This window comes from Hyla sarda, chromosome 3, assembly GCF_029499605.1.
Source record: "Hyla sarda isolate aHylSar1 chromosome 3, aHylSar1.hap1, whole genome shotgun sequence".
NCBI classification, from domain to species: domain Eukaryota; kingdom Metazoa; phylum Chordata; class Amphibia; order Anura; family Hylidae; genus Hyla; species Hyla sarda.
This window is the reverse complement of record NC_079191.1, coordinates 324,511,516-324,536,109: the sequence shown is the minus strand read 5'-3', so window position 1 is coordinate 324,536,109 and position 24,594 is coordinate 324,511,516. Positions and strand designations below refer to the sequence as shown.

At 45.2% G+C, this 24,594-nt stretch overlaps 1 protein-coding gene across 1 annotated transcript in view; it reads right to left on the bottom strand.

Moving 5' to 3' along the window:
- The window catches only part of IGF2R (insulin like growth factor 2 receptor), a 138,730-nt gene extending 115,091 nt beyond the window's left edge, over positions 1–23,639 (bottom strand). Inside the window, exon 1 of the mRNA XM_056567238.1 lies at positions 23,456–23,639. Coding sequence (XP_056423213.1) covers positions 23,456–23,613 — 158 coding nt within the window. The 5' untranslated portion in view covers positions 23,614–23,639. The remainder of the gene's footprint in view (positions 1–23,455) is intronic.
- Positions 23,640–24,594: the final 955 nt, after the last annotated feature.

Sequence of the window (24,594 nt, the reverse complement as noted above, 5' to 3'; positions counted from 1 at the left end):
CAGGCATCTTATCCCCTATCCTTTGGATAGGGGATAAGATATCTTAGCGCCGGAGTACCCCTTTAAGAGAAACATGATAGACAAAAAAAGACAAAAAAACGTAAAAGCGAAACCCCTTTGAGGGTGCGTTCACACGCTATTTGTTTTTGCGGGTTTTCCACTGCGTATTTGAAAGTAGGCGGGCTCTTCTCGGCTGTCCGCAGCAGATTTTCCACAGAGTAATTTACGCTGCGGAAAATCTGCTGCAAGCCCCATTGAAGTCAGTAAGGACTGCGGCAGATTTTCCGCAGCATAAATCCCGCTGCGGAAAATCTGCTACGGACAGCCGAGAAGAGCCCTCTCACTTTCAAATACGCAGCGGAAAACCCGCAAAAACAAATAGAGTGTGAACGCACCCAAAAAGTACCTGAGGTGTAAATTAGGGATAAAAAGCTGTAAATTACAAATTTTTAGGCACATACGCTACCTGGCTTCTGAGATCGCACCTTTTAGTAATCTATTTAGTACGTAATGGTGACCTGTTCAATACTTATTTTACCTCCTGTATCAGGTCTTAAAAACCTGATACAGGAGGTAAAATAAGTATTGAACAGGTCACCATTACGTACTAAATAGATTACTAAAAGGTGCGATTGACATGAAATTTTCGCTGGATAACAACCCAGATAATCTATACATACAAATAAACCAAAGCAAAGAAGCAATTAAGTTTATGTGTAATAATGTGAAATGACACAGGAAAATAAAGTATTGAACATGGTTATCGATACTTATTTAAAAGCCTTTGTTGGTAATGTCAGCTTCATGGCCCATTCTTCCACACAATGTAAAATATGGATAGACTAGATCTCTAGGACTTCAGGGGGAATTAGTAGTATGGTATGAAAAGTAAAGATACAGTATGAATAGATTATAAAATACATAAAACGATATAGATTATAAAATACAAAAAACATCAAATAAAAATATATTTTCTCACTTCTATTTATTATTATTTATTAATAAAAAATAAAAAAAAAGATCATAATTAGGGTTATTTAATTTAGAAAAAAAGAAGGCTTAGGGGAGACCTAATAACTATATATAAATATATCAGGGGACAGTACAGAGATCTCTCCCATGATCTATTCATACCCAGGACTGTATCCATAACAAGGGGGCATCCTCTACATGAGGAAAGAAGGTTTCTACACCAGCACAGATGGGGGTTCTTTACTGTAAGAGCAGTGAGACTGCAGAATTGTCTTCCAGAGGTCATGGTGAGCTCAATAAAATAGTTAAAAAGGGTCCTTGATGCATTTCTTGAGAATAATATTTTATCAGGTTATGGATATTAGATATATAGGCACTGAACATTCATTCATGGATTTATTCTGATATATTTGAATTCGGGAAGGATTTTTTCCCCCTGGTATGGGGCAACTGGCATCAATTTATTAGAATAACTAAAATTAGACCAATAAGTAAAAAAAGATTCATAACTTTTCTCCATTGTGTTGCTGAAATGTCCACCCCTGTTTCATCTTTATTATCCTGGTAGATGGCAGATTTGCCCATTCATCCTACCTGCAATTATATGAAGTTTGCCAGTTTGCCAGTACCATTTACACAGCCCCACACCATGATGTTCATGGTATTTTTAGAGTGACGTGCAGTGACATTTCTCCTCCAAACATAGTGTGTACTATCACATCTAAACAGTTCCATTTTCCTTTCAACTGTCCATACTATATTCTCCCATTATTTCACTGGCTTCTCCAAATGTTTTAAAAGGGGTATTCCGGCTTTATAAATCTTATCCCCTATCCAAAGATGCATGATCGCAAGGTCCCGCCACTGGGGACCCCGGGATCTTTGTTCAGTCCCCAGAATTCTGTACCGGGCGCTGCCTCCGAGACGGGGATGTGGCATCATGGCCACGCCCCCTAGTGACATCACACCACGCCCCTCCATTCATGTCTCTGACCACAGAATGCTGCACCAAGATCTCGGAGTGCCCCAGCGGTGGGACCACTATGATCATACATCTCATCCCCTATCCTTTGGATAGGGGATAAGATGTATAAAGCCAGAATACCCCTTTAAGATGCTTTTTATTCAGCAATGGAATCTTGCATGGTGTGCGCGCATACAGGCCATGGCGGCGGAGTGCATTACTTAATGTTTCTTTGAGACAACAGTACCTGCTAATTCCAGGTCTTTTTAAAGCTTATAACAAGTGGTCCTTTGATCTTCAACTCTTCTGATTATTCTTTTCACACAGAAATGGAAGCACCCAGTCAAGGCAAATTTAACCCCTTAAGGACCAAGCGGTTTTCTGTTTTTGCACTTTCGATTTTTCCTCCTTACCTTTTAAAAATCATAACACTTTCAATTTTGCACCTAAAAATCCATATGACGGCTTATTTTTTGCGCCACCAATTCTACTTTGTAATGACATCAGTAATTTTACCCAAAAACCTTTATTCTTTTTATATAGTATAAAAAGTGACCAAAAATATGCTATTTTGGACTTTGACATTTTTTTGCGCATACCCCATTGACCGTGCGGTTTACTTTATGATATATTTTTATAGTTTGGACATTTAAGCACCTGGCGATACCACATAGGTTTATTTTTATTATGTTTATATATTCTTTATATGGAATTTGGGAAAAGGGGGGGTGATTTAAACTTTTAATAAGGAAGGGGTTAATGTGTGTGTTTTTCTGAACACTTTTAGTCCCCTTAGGGGACTTTTTGGAGGAATCATTTGATTCCTCATACAGATCAATGGGATTACATACAATCCCATTGATTTGTGTGCTCTGCGCTCGATTGATAAAGCCTGGCCCTGCCAGGCACTATCATTCTGAGCCCCGGAGCTGCCGCAGCAGGAAAGGTAAGCAAGCCCTCTGGCTACCTTAGCAGTGGTTTCCCCCTCCTCTCCTGCGATCGCGCTGCGGGGGGGGTGATCGGGTGGACCACCAGGGACAGGATGAGGGCATACGTTTTCTCCCATTTTATATGCTGCAATCAACTTTGATAAGGGTGTTTAAAGGGTAAATGCCAGAAATCGGGCCATCTAAAACGGGAGAAAACTAATTCCAGCTAGCTCAGTGGGCTGATCGGGACCTCCGAGACTAAATAGTAGCGTCCTGATCTGCTGATAGCAACCGGGACCCACCGGGTATGAAGTGCACTAAGCTTCTGAGCGCGCTTCATATAACGGGAGCCGGCAATGGATGTAAATGTACGTCCATTGTCGTTAAAGGGGTTAAATCCAAATCTGTTTTTGAGACTTTGTAACCCGAGCTAAAAGCTGGTGTTTGGGGAATGTTACCTGAAAAGCTGGTGTGATGAGCTGCTTTGCATATCTAGCAATTACAAAATCACACAGATCACAATAGTGGTGCTACACTAGTTTTTTTTCTTTCTTTAAATAAAACTAACATACATAATGCTAAGGTCTGAAAGCATTTCATAAATGATTGGAGTTACTGCTGAAAGATGGCGTGGGAGCTTCCTTTAATAAACATTGTGACAAGACGACATACATTTCCAGTCTGATCTCTGGGCTTACTGAATGAGATCACAAGCAGGCCGTAAAGCTGTCATCCACGTAGTGTCTGAAATGGTTACAGAATTATCATGCACAGTGCATTGTCCATTTGCTTTTAGGTTAGTAGTGCTAAAGCAGCCGTGCAGGTAGGGCTGGGCGGTATACCGGTTCATACCAAATACCGAAATTTTTGTGCTGCACGATATGAATTTTAACCCATACCGCAATACCGGTTGGGCCCCTCCCCCTCGGGAGTGAATGAATCAGCCCAGCGCTGCGCTGTCCACATCGGGGAACTAATCCTATGTGACCTGCGAGTGCTGTTCTGCCCCCCAATTAATTATTAGCCAAGCCCAGCGCTGTCCCCATCAGGGTACTACTGACATGTCACCCGCATGCGCTGCCCTCCTCGTCCTGTTTGTTGTGGCTGCCGGCGCTGACACTCTATACCAGTGATCTCCAACCTGCAGACCTCCAGATGTTGCAAAACTACAACTCCCAGCATGCCCGGACAGCCGTTGGCTGTCTGGGCATGCTGGGAGTTGTAGTTTTGCAACATCTGGAGGTCCGCAGGTTGGAGACCACTGCTCTATATTGTGTGGTATCCCTATGCCCGGGCTGCAAAAAACAAAAAAAAAAAACTTTAACTCACCTCCCGTTGGTCCGGAACCGGCCATCAGCCTATCACCGGCCACAGCGATATTCCGCCTCGGCTGGTGATAGGCTGAGCTCACTGTCATGTAAGAAGCCGGCTTCTTACATGACAGTGGGCTCAGCCTATCACCGGCCGAGGCGGAACATCGCTGCGGCCGGTGATAGGCCGACAGTTCTCCGACGTTCCAGTCCCCAGTGTAAGGCCGACGTAGGCGCGTTAAAGTTTATTTTGTTTACCTTATAAAGCCCGGGCATAGGGATACCGTGTCGGCTGCCGCAACAAACAGGACGAGGAGGGCAGAGCATGGGGGTGACATGCGAGTAGTACCCCGGAAGGGGATGTGGGCTGATAATTAATACGGGGGGGGGGGGGGGGGGGGCAAGGAAATACCATTAATTACCGTGGAACCGCCAAAAGTTTAAAAAATACCGTGATTCACACATTTGGTCATACCACCCAGCCCTACGTGCAGGTTCCATGTGGTGTGCACGAAAACCAAAAGACACTTACAGCTATAATCTGGAAGCCTTTTTATTAGAATATGTACGCCCATGCTTGACTTCTGGTGCCCTCTGCAATCTGAAGGGGAATCTTGGAGCAGGTTTTTAATTTTGAAGCATTACTTGGTGCCAAGGGGAAGATTGATCAAAACCCAATGTAGAGGAAAAGTGGTGCGGTTGGCATAGCAACCAATCAGACTGCTTTTTTCATTTTTCAGAGGCAGTTTTAAAAATAAAAAGAAGCAATATGAGGCAACTGCACCCCCTTTTCTTTACACAGGTTTTGACTAATGCATGGGATGTGCTGGAATCTCCAAAATATCTGTAGTGAGATTATGTTTATAATTTTATTTGTATAAAAAAAAAAGCTGCAAAACAACTGAAAAATGTTGTAAATCTAGTTCAGCTGCGGCAGAGGCCACTTAATGCAATGAATATAAAGCATTCTTCAATGTGACAAGACTAAGGTCTCCTCAGTCATATGACTTCTGGCATGATTCCTTTTATGCAATTTATGTGGGCTGTTACTAAGTTAGTATCTAAAAAGGGGTTATCCATTATTAGAAAAATAGAGACTGCTGCCGCCAAGACTGCTGCTGCTGCTGCTGCTACTGGGTTGGTGCTGTTTTCTAAAAGGTATCAGCTCTGTTTCTCTTATCCTGGATGACCCTTTATAAAGATTTAACCCCTATACGCGAAATCAGGTACATGTACGTGGTGATTAGGGATGACTTCCCGCATCAGCACGTATATGTACCTGATGAGAATAAACGGCCGCAGCGCCGCTGGGTGCTGTGACAATTTACTGAGTTCAGCTGTGCTCCACAGCTGAGCATCCCTGAAGCTGGGCCAGGGACAAATCGCAGTAGTCCCAGGCCAGCGATCGCTCCTATTAGTCCGTCAGTACAGATGAACCAATAGGAGGGATATTGCGGGGGGGGCGTGGTCCCCTCCTTCCCACTCTCCTCCGCTGCTTAACACAGTGAAGCGATCGGAGGAGAGGGGGGCCCAGTCGGAGGAGGCCAGCTGCAGCACTCAGAGTTGACCCTGTAGATGTTGTGGTCATTGAGACCGCAGCATCTATTCGGGTTACAAAGAGGGGGGGGGCTCCGTCTGATACCGATCGGTACTCTGCAAAGTGAAAGCAGAGCGCTGATGTGTGTGTGTGCGCACAAAGGCCACATATGGGATATTTCTAAATAGGTCAGAATTTGGGGAATAAATCTTGAGTTGCATTTCTCTGTCAACACCTGCTGTGTTACAGAAATTTTTTTTAATGGAAAATCTGCAAAAAAGATTATTTTTAAAATTCCGCCTCCACTTTTCTTAAATTTCTGTGTAACACCTAAAGCTTTAATAGACTTCTTTAATGTCATTCTGACAACTTTAAGGGGTGCAGTTTTTAAAATGGGGCAATTTATGGGGGTATTCAACATACAGGCCCCCCAGTTCTACTTCAGAACTGAACTGGTCCCTGAAAAATCAGATTTAGAAATTTTCTTGAAAATCTGGAAAATTGCTGCTAAACTTATAAATCTAACATTATAAAAGTAAAAGAAGGTTTATCAAATGCTGGGAACATAAAGTAGACATATTGTAGATGTGAATTAATTTGGTGTGGCATCTAGAAAATACTAATTTTTCTTTTCTTTGTAAAATGTAGGAATTTTCACAAAACCGCTGAATATATCCATCAAAATTTCCGACTAATGTAAAGTACAATAGGTCACAAAAAAAAAATTGCTCAGAATTGCTTTCATGAGTAAAAGCATTCCAACATTATTACCAAATAAGTGGACACGTCCGGTTTTGAAAATTTGCCTTGGTCATTAACCCCTTAACGACCACGAGCGTAAACTTACGCTAGTGGCCGGCTCCCGTTATGAGAAGCACGCTCAGGAGGTGAGCGCACTTCATACCCGGCAGGTCCCGGTTGCTATCAGCAGCCAGGACCCGCGGCAAATAACGGACATCGCCGATCGGGCTAATTTCCGGTATTTAGACACCGTGATCAAAGTCTAACCCTTTAGACGCCGCGATCAAAGTTGACCGCGGCATCTAAAACAGGAGGAAATCGTTGCCTGTTAGCTTAGTGGGCTGTTCGGGACAGCCACAGTGAATTCGTGGCATCCCAAACAGCTGAGAGGACAGCGGGAGGCTTCTTACCTTGTCTCCTGCCGTCTGATCGTCACTCTGCTCCTCCGTGCCTGAGATCCAGGCTGTAGCAGCAGAGCACCGATAACACTGATCAATGCAATGCTATGGCTTTGCATTGATCAGTGTCTGCAATCAAGGTATTGCACGTTATAGTCCCCTGTGGGGGCTATAACAATGAAGAAGAAAAAAAAGTGTAAAAAAATAGTTAATGCTGCAGATGCCGTGCTGCAGATGCCATGATCTGTATTGATCACAGCATCTGAGAAGTTAATGGCGGACATCCGCGGGATCGCGGGTGTCTGCCATTACGGGCGGGTCCCTGGCTGCGATCAGCAGCCGGGACCTGCCGCGAATGATCTGGGCATCGCTCCGATGCTCGCGGTTATGCTTAGGACGTAAATGTACGTCCTGGTGCATTGGTACTTAATGGCGCTCGTCGTTAAGGGGTTAAAACATGTCAATGAAGCTGAATTTACCACAGGTGACTCCAGTCAAGGTGTAGAAACATCTCAAAGATAAATCAGAGAAACGGGAGATCTCCAGAGCCAAATTATAGGTTTAAAAAAAATAAAAAAATAAACCCTGGTAAACCCTTCTGAAGAAGATGAGATTTAGGATTCTAATAATGGGGAACCCCCCCCCCCCCCTTTGTTGCTCATATGCCCTAAAACAGAAAGAGATCTTTCATATTTAAATTGTGTATGTTTCAGGGTAACATTGACACAAAATTGCACAAATAGTAGATTCTTATCAAAAGCAAGCTGCCCGAATCATGAGTTTTTAACATTAACCGCTATAAATGTCCAGGATGTGATGTCCCAGTGATGATGTGGCCCTGTGCTGTCCTCCATGTCCAGAGCATGTCCCCAGGGCTCCCCTGCAGCATACTCCCATTATGTATATAGGTTTGCCTCATTTAATGTACTGTTGCTTTTATGTTTGTACCACATGACTGTTACCCAGAGGGCTCCAGTGACCTGGTGACCCCCAAGTGACCTATGGGCTCCTTGCAGAGCCCCCTATATAACCAGGGGAGGGGCTGCAATCTCATTGCTACTTCTGCTGAGGTCAAGTCCAGTCAAGTTGTTACAGTGTCCATCCAGAGCATTGGAGGCCTCAAGCCTAAAGTCCTGCAGCCACAAGTCAGTCATCAGTAAGTCTAGTCATCTTATTGTCAGTCACCATCTCTATCAAGTCAAGTTCATCTGTAGTCACTGTGGCCTGCACTAAAGTCAGTCTAACTACTGCAAGTCCCAGAAAGCCTGTGAGGTCCCCGTGTCACTGGTCACCTCCCTGGGATATTTGTCTGTACTGCAAAGACTATCACCTGTCTTGCCTCAGTAAACGTGCCGTTATCCTTAATCTGGCATTGGTGTCTTCATTGCCCTTGCCTAACCCAGGATCAGCGATATTACCTTTGAGTGGTTAAGGCTAGACCACGCCCTGACATCACAACAAGATGGGGTTAATACCATCTGCCCCTTGGGCCGTAACATCTGCCCTGCATTGCATCCAGAAACCACAACAATATGTAGGAATTGTTAAATATCTGGTATGTGCCACAATAAAAGTTTGATTTTAACTAGGGGAAAAAAAAACAGAAGCACTTGACTACCCTGTGTGAAATGTCCCCAAGAGTTTTATATCCTATAGCTTCTCCACCACAGATAATTATGTCATTGAACAACCAGAAGAGTAGTAACATTAACCACTTAAAGGGGTACTCTTACCCTAGACATCTTATCCCCTATCCAAAGGTTAAGGGCTAAGAGGTCTGATTACGGGGGTCCGGCCGCTGGGACCACCCATGATCTCCATGCTGGCTCCCCCGGCATTCTTAACATTATGTTCAGAACACTGGGTTTGGGCAACCGTGGTCGTGACATCACATTTTCCCCTGTACATCTAAAAAGACTAGACAACCTGATAAATCTGGTACATTCTTACACTGTCTAATCTGCACTTACACAATCTAAGGAAAAAAATGCAATGTAGAGACCATTAGATGGATTGACAGCCATCTAATATTTATGGCCACCTCAAAAACACTTTAGTGCAGATAAATTATATAACCTTGGGCGAAAAACCAAAAAAAGTAACGAAGAAGCAAAAACTATGAAGCCCTTGCAATATTTAACAGACAGTTTAAAGAAAGAAAAAAATAAGTGCAATATTTCTCTAATGGCTCCAATTAGCACCATCAGCAAATTGTGAAAATAATTACAGCAACTGGGAAAGCTGCCGCTGTGGCTGTGAATGGGATGTTTAGCGTGTGCATACATTACTGGCTCCACATCAGCACGTTACCCAATAAATATGCTTACCTGTCTTTATGTTAAGGAGTATACATAAGAAGCTACTCACAGACACAGGTAGTGTTGTCTCATTTGATGAAGTAAAGGTATTTTGTATCTTTAGAAAATCCTCCTCATACAGTTACTGAACAGTCAGTATACGCCACCTAACTTTCCACATCTGCATTGCCATCTTTAAAGGGGTTCTCCACTGCCCTGCCTTCTGGAGCTCCGCTCGCAGCGTCCGGAAGTTTATTACTCCGAACTCTGTGTGCGGGCTTCCGTGTTCGAGGCCGCCCCCTCGTGACGTCACGCCCGCCCCCTCAATGAAAGTCTATGGGAAGGGGGCGCTACCGCTGTCACGCCCCCTTCCCATAGACTTTCGTTGAGGGGTGGGCGTGACATCAGGAGGGAGTGGGCGTGACATTACGAGGGGGCGGGTGTGACGTCACGAGGGAGCGGGTGTGACGTCACGAGGGGGCGGCCTCGAACACGTAAGCCTGCACAGTGTTCGGAGTAGGGATCGACCGATTATCGGTTTGGCCGATATTAACGGCCGATAATCACGATTTTGGGCATTATCGGTATCGGCAATTACCTTGCCGATAATGCCCCCCGCATCGCCTCCACCGCACCGCGACCGCTTGATTGCGGAAGAACCAGAACACGGAACAGGACCAGGTAAGTATCTTTGACATGAGTGTCACCTGTACTACCTGTATGTACCAACAGGTTAGTGCAGGTGAAACTGATGACAGATTTTCTTTAAAATTTCCTTTGTACAACAAGAAGTCCACCATCTTCCCAAAACTAGCTAAACACAATATCTGTCATGTGAAGATATAGGTATTCCACTGATACTCAGGCAGAGCTCAGAAATGTACCATATCCCAGAAGAACAAAGGAATGGGCATGTAAAAATCTGACCAACCCTATGTACATACATTAGCCATGTAAGCTCTGACAACAAGTCTCTAAAGGATATGTTGAACTTTAATGGCTAAGGATCAAATGGCCACCATCATTTCAACCGTCTTCCTTTAAAACAGTAGCACAAGTGAATATAAGAAACTTTTGTTATATATCTTATTGGGAAAAGTGATGTTCTCTTCTTTTCAAGCCTTTTTCCTTAGTACTTAACAACAGTGGTCCAAGAAAGGATAACTGGAAAACTGGAAACAAAGCCATGTTCCCCCCCAGGTTTACTGATGGGTGGAGAATGAAGTCTAGCCAATATGGTCCAAAAATGCAGAATAGCTACAAAAGCACAAATTGCTTTTAAAAAATAAAATAAAATAAAATAAAGTCATATTTTATATTTTCCAATGAAGAATCAATTTAGAGACACAGTTCCTTGCATAAGTATTCATCCCGATTGACTTTTCTAAATTTAGTGATGGCATGACCATAGATTCAAATGTATATATTTTTTGTGATTTTATGTAATAGACCAACACATCGTTTGCAATTATATGAATTATACGAATTTCTAAATTTCTAACAAGTGTTGAGTGCATGAGTATTCTTTACTGTAAAACACCTAACAAAGATTTGATGTGACCAATTGCCATCACAACTCACATTCAATTAGTGAATAGGGTCCACATATCTGCAATCTTATAAATACACCTGTGCTTTAAAGGCAAAACAGCAACATGAAGACCAAGGAGCTCACCAAACAGGTCAGGGATAAAGTTGTGGAGTTGTACAAATCATGGCTGGGTTTAAAATTTTTTATTATTTTTTTTAAATCCCTTCCTGAACATCTCACAGAGCACCATAAAATGGAAACAATATGCTACAACCCCAGACCTTTGAAGCAAGGCCATCCACCGAAAATTATAAGCCAGACAAGGAGAAAATTATTGAGAAGCAACCAAGAGGCCCATGGTAACTCTAGAGGAGCTGCACATAACTGCTGTCTTTTTGGAAGAGTGGCATAAAGAAAGTCACTGTTGAACGTGAGCCACACGAAAATCTGTTTGGAGTTTGCCCCAAACCATTTGGGAGACAACGCAAACATGTGAAAGCCCCCTCAATGCAAGCCTATGGGAGGGGGCGTGACAGCTGTCATGCCCCCTCCCATAGGCTTGCATTGAGGGGGCGGAGCGTGATGTCACACGGGGGCGGAGTCGTGACATCGCGATCTTCTGTTCCCGTCGTCGGGCCGTCCAGACCCTCCAGCGCTTCCGGAGCAGAAACAGGTAGGTGCCCCGCGATCAGACATCTTATCCCCAATCCTTTAGATAGAGGATAAGATGTCAAGGGGTGGAGTACCCCTTTAATGAACAGGTCTAGCTGTCTAGTAAGCAATCATAATGTTACTACTGCTCTACCTTTAGTCTACTTTCTCTCCTACTTTACTGTAGGCAATATAACTTTCACTGTAAACAACAATTACATTAACTTTGTTTTGCTTCAAGTCCTCCAGGATAAAAAGAAGGCAGTTATTGACACGTGAACAACCCAACCCACTGCAAACAATAGACTGGTGACATGGAAAGCAACAGAAGTCTTAAAATCTTTACAAGAGTAGAGCATGTTTCAAGCACAATTTATAGGGCATCTGCGGTATGCACGATAAAACATTTCTGCAGTCAGTGTTATTCATGCCAACCTAAAAGCTAGGGGCACTTTTGGGACACTTACTTTGTTGGAAGTTTTTCCCTATAAATATTTAACAACATCTTAACCACCACCAACTGGAGTCTTTTAAAGGGAACCGGTCATCAGTTTTATGCTGCCTGCGAGATTGGCACCAACATTACATGGCCATTGGTGAATGCGTGAGAGTGTGGTTTCGGCTCAATACTGCTCATGCTTTTCAACAAAAACTGTTGAGGGATATTTTACATTTTGACTTTCTAGGGTATCATATGCAACCATATAGTAGTTCTGTACAACCACACACATCACAGACTGTGAATCCAAGGAAGGCTCTACGATGTCATGTGGAGGCTGTGAGGCTTTGTGTACTGCTCTATAGGCTCCATAAGCATGACTTGGCCATGTGTCACAGATCAGGACATGGACAGTGTCACTAGGTGAAGAAGATCTAGAAATATTAATAGCATTTTTATACATTGGACTGTTTGTAGCCTTATATGATTAGTGTGGTTACAAGTTACAATGGTCCAGAAGAGACCATTGTAAGCTAAAAATATTGTAACCTGAGGTCATTGTAAGATGAGGGACCATTGTACTGGGTAACATTTCAGAAAAAAAGTTTACAGGAACACTTCCCATAACAACATTTCCGAAAGCTACTTTAATTTTTGTAAATTATTTTGGAAAATTAAAGACCTGTTTGGTTATTATAGACAACTTCTCCACTTGAACTAGTTTTTCTACATTTGCCCATTATGCACACGGGGGCAGAGTCGTGACGTCACAATGCTCCGTTGTCCCTGTGATCGCCAGTAATCAGACCCGGAGCGAACACGCTCCGGGGACTGATTCTAATGGGGTGCTGCGTGTAAGATCACGGGGTCCCCAGTGGCAGGACCCCCGCGATCAGGCATCATATCCCATATGCTTTGGATAGGGGATAAGATGTCTTAGCGATGGATCAGACACTTTTTATTTATTTTTTTAACCTTTCTTGTGTTTTGTTTGTTTTTGGGCCTAAAATATTGTGTGGTAACATAACCTGTTGTTGTTTTGTGCTTTTTGACGCATTCAGTAATACGCATGCACGTAGCGATCTCTGTTCCGTGCTGAATTACGGACGACCACAGCCCAACGCTGTGGCCGACACGCCCCCTCCATATTTCTCTATGGGAGACTTGGATATTGAACACTGTGGCCCTGATTTACTAAGAGTTGAGTGTAGTTTTCTTTGTGGGTTTTAATTTACTTTAATTATTTTTCCACAGTATTTACTAGGGATGCACCGATATATCGGCGGCCGATACATATCGGCCGAAAATAGCTATTTCGGCGAAATGCCGAAACAACAAAAAATGTGCCGATAATGACCCACCTCCCCTGCCCGCCCACAGCACAAGTTACAAACACTGCCAGTGGCAGAGGCACTCGTGGGGGGTGCAGGGGGGGGGGGGGCGGCCACACCGGGGTATACACTATCTGGGGTATACACTAATACTGTATACTAAAAACCAGGGGGCCTCCAGCTGTTGTGAAACTACAACTCCCAGCATGCCCGGACCGGCAAAGTCTGTCCGGGCATGCTGGGAGTTGTAGTTTCACAACAGCTGGAGGCCCCCTGGTTTTTAGTATACAGTATTAGTTTTTATATGCTCTGGCTGGCCCCCGCCTGCAGCCACACACGGGAGCCGGCCCGGGCACATAAAAAGAAGTATTCCTAATCCTATCCCGGACATCCCTGTGTCCCGAAAAATCTTTTCGGGACATAAGGATGTCCGCCGGTCACTCACCATTCCCCGGCGTCCTCCTGCGATCCTCCTTCGGTCCCTCGCTTCTCCGCCTCTATGGTCGTACGCACGGGATGTCACTGACGTCCCGTGTGTACAACCATAGAGACGCAGGAGGACCGCAGGATCGTCGCAGGAGAACGTTCGCTGGCCGGGGCCTGGTAAGTGACCGCGTCATCTTCTTGAGTGTTCCGGTCACCGCTCCTCCGGTCCCGGCACCTACTGCTATGGTCCATAGACCATAGTAGTAGATGTGACCCCGGGCCGGAGGAGCGGTGACCGAAACACTGTGGGGGCAGCAGTACAGACATACAGCCTCCAGTCATACACTGTATATGGCTGGAAGCTGTATGTCTGTGGGGTGGGGGGAAGCTGCCTACTATTGTGGGGGAACTGCTGACCTAATGTGGGGGGGAGCTGCCTAATATTGTTGGGGGGGAGCTGCCTAATATTGTTGGGGGGGAGCTGCCTAATATTGTTGGGGGGGAGCTGCCTAATATTGTTGGGGGGGAGCTGCCTAATATTGTTGGGGGGGAGCTGCCTAATATTGTGGGGGGGGGGAGCTGCCTAATATTGTGGGGGGGGGGAGCTGCCTAATATTGTGGGGGGGGGGGAGCTGTCTAATATTGTGGGGGGGGGGAGCTGCCTAATATTGTGGGGGGGGGGAGCTGCCTAATATTGTGGGGGGGGGGAGCTGCCTAATATTGTGGGGGGGGGGAGCTGCCTAATATTGTGGGGGGGGAGCTGCCTAATATTGTGGGGGGGGGGAGCTGCCTAATATTGTGGGGGGGGGGGAGCTGCCTAATATTGTGGGGGGGGGGAGCTGCCTACAAATGTGGGGAACCTGCCTACTATTGTGGGGAAAATGCTGACCTAATGTGGGGGATCTGCCTACTATTGCGGGGGAGCTGCCTACTATTGCGGGGGAGCTGCCTACTATTGCGGGGGAGCTGCCTACTATTGCGGGGGAGCTGCCTACTATTGCGGGGGAGCTGCCGACCTAATGTGGGGGAGCTGCCGACCTAATGTGGGGGAGCTGCAAATCTAATGTGGGGGAATCTAATCTAATCTAATGAGCGGAGCGCTGCATTTTACCAGAAGACTGGGAGAAGTCATTTTCGGTATCGGTTTCGGCCGGACATTTTTTTTTATTTCGATTTCGTTTCGGTTCTGAAATTTCCATTTCGGTGCACCTCTAGTATTTACTAATGTTTCCCTACATTTGTTACATAGTACATAGTAAATCAGGCCCTGCATTTCCGTCTCTCACATAGACATGAATGTAGGGGACATGTCGACCACGGCCACTCCAAAGCCTAGCACAGTCGGTGTGCCAGGCCTGTGGCTAGGGGGTAAGATGTCTAGTACCGGAGTACCCATTTATTATGTGAAATCAACCAGAACATGCAAGGGAAAGCAGTCAGCACAGCTGCAGAAGTAAAAGGCTCCGTGCTCCATGTCAGTAAGCAGACAAGCATGGTGGACAGCAAATCACAGATAGTCTGTATGGTGTTCTATCATACCATCAGAGGCTCTTTCTGAGACTGGGATAAAATCTGTAGTCTACAAGATTAATTGCAAATCACTGTATTTGTTTAGCCTGCAGCTATAGTTGGATACTTAAAGGGGTACCTGGCCCCTAGACATGTTATCCCCTATCCAGAGGATAGGGGATAAGATATCTGATCGCGGGGAGTCCAGCGCTGGGACACCCGCAATCTCTGGGCCGACACCGCTGCGTTTTGAACACAGAAGCTTGGGGCTTCTGTGTTTGTGACGCCACACCTCCTCCATTCATGTCTAGGTATGGAGGAACTATAGACAAAAGGAGACCGCGCTCCTAATGTGATACCGTAAATAAATAAGGTACAACTTAAGCAATATTGCTCACCGATGTGGGTTGTACTACGACCAAGTACAACAATGGTGTAGGCATAAACCCTATGCGGGCGAGACTCGGCAGCTGCTCCTGGCAACACGAAGTGAAGCAAAGACAGATCCCTCCAGGACAGCAAAGGATAGAGCTGGTGCACAAGACTTCAAGGTAAAAATAGATTTATTTTACCCGGCAAGCAACACGTTTCGCTGGATAACCAGCTTCATCAGGCATGCCTGATGAAGCTGGTTATCCAGCAAAACGCGTTGCATGCTTTTTATTTTTATGCAGTATATTTGTGAAACTGATAATAGCATTGGCTTCTATTCACACTTAAGTTTTTACCAGTGGGAGGCTGACAACATAAAACAAAAACCACACACAGAAACTGTGGTTTCCTATTAAAACACATCTAGGAAAATTTCCAGAAACAGGTGTGAGCCCATTCTAACAGTGCAAGAGCACGAAGCCTGTTGATTGACCTATATTGTGTATAACAGCTGGAAAGTATATAAGGCGGCAAAAAACTCAAAATTATGAAGAGATCACATTTTCTACATGTATGATTTTCATCACTGGTGAAACTTTTACTCTAAACAGTATCCTGGGCATATTTGAAACTGCAGATCTATACTTAAATCTGCAGCATAAAATTTGTGGTTTCAAACATGCGGAGGAAAGTGCATGTAGAAATACACCCTAAAAAAGGTGTTTACTACTTGGCTCAGCATTTAGGCCAAAAGGCTGTAGGAGACGGGCTCCATTATAAGTTCGCACTGAGGCAATGACCAATCTAAAGTTTTGACATGTCTGTGCAATATTGCACATATTTTGGATTGTATTACACACTAAAATAATTAAATAAAAAAACAGCAAGCGCAATCCCCATTATCATGCGACAAGAAGAAAAGAAGATCGGTGCACTCACCATCCAGATATTAAAGATTAAAGGGCTACTCCGCCCCTAGACATCTTATCCCCTATCCGCTGGGGACCCCCGGGATCTCGGCTGCAGCACCCACCTGTTGCGGCTTCCGGCAGCGCTGGAGGCTCTCATCCTAACGCCTCACGACCACGGGAGATCGTGATGTCACGACTCCGCCCCCGTGTGACGCCACGTCCCGCCCCCTCAATGCAAGTCTATGGGAGGGGGCGTGACGTCTGTCACGCCCCCTCCCATAGACTTGCATTGAGGGGTAGGGCGTGACGTCACATGGGGCGGAGTCATGACGCCACGATCCCGTCCGTGGTCGGGAGCCGGAGCCTCCAGCGTTTCCGGAAGCTGCAACAGGTGGGTGCTGCAGCTGAGATCCCGGGCGTCCCCAGCGGCAGGACCCCCGCGGTCTCACATCTTATCCTCTATCCTTTGGATAGGGGATAAGATGTCTAGGGGTGGAGTACCGCTTTAATCTTTATTCCATACGCTCAGCAGCAAATATCCAACTTAACATGGATCATACGTCTCACGCATTCTCTGCTCCACGTGAAGTTGGATATTTGCTGCTGAGCATATGGAATAAAGATTAATCCTTTATATCTGGATGGTGAGTGCACCGATCTTTTCTTCTTGTCACACGTTTATGAACTGTATATATTGAGTAGCACCTCCAAAAGGATTTTTGTAGCCGCTTTTGTATACCACCCCGGTTTTGTTAGAGTTTGGACTGTGCCCAGTAGTATCTATATCAGTAGCAATTCCCATTATTTTCTGTGCCAGCAAAAATTCCAAGTACACATGAATAAGCGTCACGTATTCCTTGTAGAAAACATGTTAGAAAGCAAGAAAAGCCAGGGAATAGGGAAAACAAAATAAAATAAAAAAAGACAAAAATACTTGCAATTTATTTCGCACAAAGGAAGAATAAATTGTATTAACTAGACCCAAGTTATGCGTGAAGAAAAACTCAAAAGAAAGCCGAGAAAGTCCAGATTAATAAAAGTTCACATTATAGCATTTACCCTAGAAAAAACAAGCTCTTTGATCTTATAAAGGGAGTTCACTCACAAAGTGTCATCACTTAAAGATGAAAGGAAGTACTATGGCTGAGCAGTAGCTACAAAATTGAGCAAATGTAACTATTTCTGTTGCATAAAGGGAACAGATACGTAGCCACAAAGCTAGATCCTAGTGAGTCACGCTCATATTGCACAGTAACTGTGACTACTTACATTATCAGAATGAGGCAATAGGCTGGCAAAACAGACAAATTATACCCAGATTACAACGGTTGCAAAATTTTAACACTGCTTTCAGGAGTTCAAGAAGCCAGGATCCTTAAAGGGGTTATCCACTATAAGGTGATTTTAGTACATACCTGACAGTAATGGACATGCTTAGGAAGGATCTGCACTTGTCTTGGGGCTAAATGGCTATGTTGTGAGATTACCATAACACTGTGGCTAGCTTTCTGTGAACTGGTATTTCCCGCTTGACTTTTTCTTTTTTGCCTACAAATCCCACAATTCCATTTTCCTTACTCCCTCCCACAAATCAGCCACCCCACACATTGAAACATAAATGAGCTGCATCCATTCAAAAGACCTGTGGTTTTCAATCAGGGTGCCTAAAGCTGTTGCATTAGTTGCAGATTGATCTCTCTCCCACCAAGAGATCCCTCCACCCATTTAAGCAGACAGGCTCCCTGTCATCAGATGACTAGTAAGGTCTGGTCTCGGCTGCATTGCAACCTGGGAAAAATCTGTGACAACAGTCATTTTGTATGCTGGTAAAAAATAAATATTGGAGTGAAAATCACAGAAGAATTGTGAGAAAACTATCACACACAGGTACAGACACTATATTATATTATGAACTACACTAACTTTAGAGCCCCTGTAGCATAGTCAAATAAAAAAAAAATCCTGGAATACCCCTTTAAGTAATGAAGAAAAATGTTACTGGCTCAGTTGCTTATAACAACCAATAATAGTCACAATGTTAGAATATGAAGCTCAGAAAACCCATGTGCTCTTATCGAACACGAGGGACTTGCTCAAAGATAATGTGATCTGTGCAATGAGCGGCTACAAGGTCTACGTTCCCTTTTTTCTTGAAGATACCATTACTGGTCACGCCTACCTGGACATGTCAAAAAAATGGCTATTGCGGAAATCGAGGAAGATCTACCAAATGCAGTCTATTAGCAGATATGTTCGCAGATACCGGAATGAAACGTAAACGGATTGATGCACTGGCCTCCACGATCATCAGATCTAACACCCTGCTACATCAAGGATTCAAGTGGATCTGCCCCCCCGGTCACTAGAGTCCATATCCAAGGACATGCTAGCACACCTCTACAAAATATAGACGCCTGCCACCAATAGATACTGTGCCGTTTCAGGTTATTAAATGTGTGTTTTGCTCTCAGTTATGTATACTGAGACTATCATTTTGCACCATTCTTTATGAATAATTACTTACATTTTTTTTATAAATTTTTTTTTTTTTTTTTTTTTTTTTTATTACCAACTGGAACAAAACAATTTATGAGAAATACATGTGGAAGAACACATGAAAGCATTGATAGGCAGACAATGAATGGTCACAGCCAGAAGTGCGAATATAGATGGAGTTATACACGCAGGATGTGGACAGCAGATAAAGAAACCAACGACAGACGGCTGTCTGCATAACCTGCTCCAACGATTGAGAAATCCTCTGTAATATTACTCTGAGGCATCAGTGACAATGCTCTATAAAAAGGAACAGACACAGACAGGAATAATGATGTAAAGACATAGGCCGCCATTTATCATTGTAGGTGTAAGTGAAGCATTTTTTACACCTTTTTTGTGTGTGCTGGTAATGTGTAGGAGCACCACATTTATTACCGTATTTTTCGCCGTATAAGACGCATTTTTTCTTCCCCAAAACTGGGGGGGGAAAAGTCAGTGCGTCTTATACGGCGAATACACCCCTATCGCAGAGGTCCCTGCGGCCATCAACGGCCGGGACCCGCTGCTAATACAGGACATCGCGGTGATGCCCTGTATTAACCCTTCAGACGCGGCGATCAAAGCTGACCGCCACGTCTGAAGGGAAAATAACACTAACCCGGCTGTTCGGGACCGCCGTGATTTCACCGCGGCGGTCCCAAACAGCCCAACTGAATAGCCGGGTTAGTGCTTACAGGACACCAGGAGGGACCTTACCTGCCTCCTCGGTGTCTTCTCTGTTCAGGGATCCCCTGTATGGCTGGCGCTCTCCTTCCTCGTCATCACGTCGTCGCGTACGTGTGTAACGACGTGATGACGGCGACGGAGAGCGAGGATACCCGGCCGGCAGCAGAGACGTTCCGGAGCGACGGGGACACGGCGACAGCGATGGAGCGACATCCAGGGCAGCGGTGACTGGTCCGGGGAGGCGGGGACACGCGAGTATTACCTCCTACGCAGTGGTCTTCAATCTGCGGACCTCAAGATGTTGCAAAACTACAACTCCCAGCATGTCCGGGCATGCTGGGAGTTGTAGTTTTGCAACATCTGGAGGTCCACAGGTTGAAGACCACTATTGGGTTCAAAATCTAAGTTTTTTTAGATTTTGCACCAATAAATTGGGTGCGTCTTATACGCCGCTGCGTCCCATAGGACGAAAAATACGGTAAATGGTCAGAGAGCATGTGATACATTTTGTGCAGGTCACATTTTCTGAAATTTCACTCTTCACATACACCAAAAAGCTAAGCTAAGTCTGGGCTGGTGTAGTTTTATGGTACGTTCACAAGCGGGGATTTTCGCAGCGTATTTAGCTGCGGATCCACTGGTGAAGGCCCCACTCTATGCTGGCTTTACATGTGCCTGCTGGTAGCGGCAATACGCCACTACGAGCAGACACACTGCAGCGATGTGCGCGGCGTACTCTCACATAGCGGCCGCTCTCCCTGCTCTGAGCTAGGCAGAGAGCTCCCGCGATGTGCGAGTATACTGCGACTCGCACATCACAGTGTGTATGCTGGTAGCGGTGTATTGCCACTACCAGCAGGCACATGTAAAGCCAGCATAGAGTGGGCCTTCACCAGCGGATCTGCAGCGTAAAATATGCTGAAAATCCACGCTAATGAACGTACCCTTAGAGACTTTTCAGTGGCTTTGCGCCTTTTTTGCGCCTTTTCACAAAAAGACACAGTTCATAAAACCCTTCCATATCGTGTGTATTGCAACTCAAAATCAACAAAAAATGTGTAAATCAAAAGGCGCAAAAAAAAAGGCGCAAATAAACCCTACTTGCACCTTTTTTTTTTGCCTTTTATAGACACAAAAAACTGTCTAAAGACAATGACAAATGTCGGCCAATAGGCACATAGGAACAACATTTAAACTTACAAGTACAGGCAATGCTCTCGCACAAGTGTCTTTTTGAAATAAATGTTGATTCTGCAGCAGATTGAGAAGCAATTTGTGCTGCAGATCATTATACAACAATAAATACAATACAATACAATAAATCCTCAGATCTATGAGGATTTGCCAGTGAATGGCGTTTTACCCATGCTGGCCCTTGCTTAAGCGTCTACAATGCACATACGCATCAAAACTAACAATTGGGCAATGAACAAAGGCAGAATAATCCAATAATTAATATTTTTTTTGGGGGGGGGTGAAAACACAAGCATTGTCAGCTGCATGTGGACATAATGCGACAACCATCCGCCCTACTCCCATGTTTTCGCCCCTACTTTATGTGAATGGCCAGGTGTGGGGGTAGGTTACCTGGTTAGGACCATGCACCAGGATGAGCTATGGGAACAAGACAAGCTAGTGCAGGCAGTACAAGGATCTGCTCAGTGTTCTTCTTGGAAACCTTGGGTCCTGGCTTTTCTGAAGATGTCACTTTTGTCAAGGAGCAGCTATTTAAAAAGGTTACTCCGCCCCAAAACATCTTATCCCCTATCCGCCACGCCCCCTCCCATAGACTTGCATTGAGGGGCTGAGCTTGATGTCACGATACTCCGGCCCCTGTGTCGCCCGTCATCAGGCACGGAGCAAACTTCTCTCCGTGCAGCAGATGACATGGGGTGCTGCAGGAGAGCACACGGGGAGTCCCAAGCAGTGGGACCCCCGCAATCAGACAGACTTTTAAAGGGTAGCTCTCACCATCCTATTTTTTTTTTTTTTCGCTAGCTCGTTACTAGCCCGTGCAGTAGCGGGGGGGGAGTGACAGGGGGGGTGCTGCAGCAGCGATCCCCGGGTCCCCAGCAGCTGGACCGCGGCGATCTGACATCTTATCTCCTATCCTTTGGATAAGGGATAAGATGTCTAGGGGCGGAGTACCCCTTTAAGCATTGCCGCAGGTCAAGTACACCCCTTCATATTAAAGGGGTAGTCCAGTGGTGAAAAACTTGTCCCCTATCCTAAGGATGTGGGATAAGTTTGAGATTGCGGGGGGTCCGACCGCTGGGCCCCCCTGCGATCTCTCTGTACGGGGGCCAGGCTCTCCGGCCAGATAGCGGGTGTCAACCCCCGCACGAAGCGGCGGCAGACACGCCCCCTCAATACATCTCTATGGCAGAGCCGGAGATTGCCGAAGGCAGCGCTCCGGCTCTGCCATAGAGCTGTATTGAGGGGGCATGTCGGCCGCCGCTTCGTGCAGTGGTCAACACGCCCCCTTCGCGCGGGCTGTCAGGGCCCTGTACAGGAGATCGCGGGGGGGCCCCAGCGGTCAGACCCCCCGCTATCTGCAACTTATCCCCTATGCTTAGGATAGGGGATAAGTTGTTCACCACTGGACTACCCCTTTAAGTCATTCTTTACACATGTGTAGCCTTATATTATTATGTTATACAGAAGCGATACCACACCGCTGCATACCCCGATAATCTAGACTGCTACTCACTGGTCTATTGCTCCTAGAGCAAGCACTCTCTCTCACCCAGCAGAGTAACTACACAAGGCAAGGAGATTCCAGCTGAAGAGGCATTAAAGGGGTACCCCAGGTAACTGAACTTTTAGACACTTATTCCCTATTTCGGAGATTGGCTGAGCGGGCCATCACTTGCGCCTGTCCAGGAAGTCAGTGACCACCTTGTGCCAAGGAATCTAATAGGCCGGGGTCCTGTACATTAGATCATGGGGGTCCCAGCAGTCAGACCCCCCCGAAATGACACACATCCTCTATACATGGATAGGGGATAAGAGTCTTAAAAGTTCAGTTCCCTGGAGTACCCATTAAATGGTCTTTTGTGCCTCATCTGGAATTTTAGGAAAACTGTCCAATTGTTAAAAATGTTATAAAGAAAAGACAACTCCAGTGGTGTGTGCTGCTCCTGCACTGATAACATGACATACGTCATTCTTGTTTTACTTCAGGACAGTCCAGGACCATTGGATTTAAAGGGGTATTCGCCAAAAAAAAAAAAAAAAACATCTAAGCCCCTATCCCCTGTACGTAGCCATCAAGCCTCCTCCCATAGACATGAATAGAGGGGGGTGGCGGCTGTAGTCACCAGTCATCCCCTTTGGATAGGGGATAAGATGTTTTTCGGCGGAGTACCCCTTTAAGGATTTTTAGAACATTTCCAGCTGTTACACAATTTTTAAACTGCAAACAACCCCTTTGTGACCAGATCAGTCTTCAATTACCCCCTATCAGGATGTGATCTAAGGTTCTCCCATACAGAGAACACATGTCATACTGTACAGCAGTGCTGGGGAGCCACAGGTAGGGGACACTGCTGTAGAGCATGGCCTATATATCATCCCTTATAGTAGATGGGAGATACACACTGATCACACATTATAAGCATCAGAGATCCCATTGTCATAGGTACATTACAGACCTACTGGTACAGTCCTGAGAGCCCATCACTACAGCTGGGACTGACACTGGTCACGTGATCACTGTCCGACCACTTTATTATAGATTCTATACAGAACCGACAAGACAACGCCATGAAGTAACAATAGGATGGAGAGCCCCTTACTCATCCGTTATAAGAGAATGCGGCTCGTGCATTGTCATGTTCTGTACCGCACATTACACAGTAAGAGGAAGTACCCGCATACATATGTCCGTGCGGAGCAATATGCAGCACTCACCCGCACAGCTGGCTCGGTACACCGGTAGACTGCCCGGTAACACCGGTGATGAGCAGCAGAACAGAGGCGAACGTCCAGATCCCCGGGGGTCTCATGCTGCGGCCGAATCCAGCGTAGAGCCCCAGCGCAGAAACACAAGCAGCCCTGGGCAGGGTCATGTGATCGTCACCTGACAGCCCCGCCTACCGACCAGCACATGACCTGTGGTTGGCTCCTCAGTTCCCCCTAATGGACAAAATGAGATAAGCATGATGCTCCAGTGTGAGCATAGCGAATACTTCTGCTTTTTCTTATCCTTTTTTAATATAAGGGTGTGTTCACACCACGATTTTACTATACGGTTTCGGAATACGGTTTCATAAAAAAAACGTAAGAAAACCGTACAGAAACCGGGCTCATAGACTTCCCATTCAAAACCGTATGCACCATAATGTATACGGTTGTCTCCGTTTTTCAAACCATACGGTTTTTTCCTTTTTTTTTTCTGGACAGGAAACCGTGGCCTACCACGGTTTTTGGTTCGGGTGAAAAGCTGTATTAAACCGTATATGTTTTTGTTTTTTTTAACATGGGAGTCAATGGGAACCGTACAGAACCGTATGTGTGTATGGTTCCATACGGTTTTCACCATATGGTTTTTGGCTTTTCTCAGGTTTTTTTCTTGGAATTTCAATCAAACAAGTAAAACTTTATTCATGATGGAGTGAAAAGTTAAAAATGCATGCTTTTTTTTCTTAAAAAACGGATGCAACCGGATGTCATCTTTCAAACCGTATACAGATAAAAATTTGTACACACGTTTTGATACAGTTTAGTCAGGTTTTGAGGAATCCGTTTTTTTTAATCAAAAACCTGATACAAAACTGTATTGCAAAAACGTGGTGTGAACCCACCCTAACCCTTTAGGGTACAGGATCTGCTGCATACTTTCTGCAACTGATTTTGCTATCCATTGACTTAAAGGAGTACTGCAGCGATAGACCACTTATGTCCTATCCGCATGTATAAAAAGAGGCATGGACTCAAGGGACAGGGACATAATACTCCCCCTTTATAAAGCATTGGTACGGCCTCACCTGGAATACATTGTTCAGTTTTGGTCGCCTGTTCATAAAAGGGACACTGCGGAGTTGGAGAGG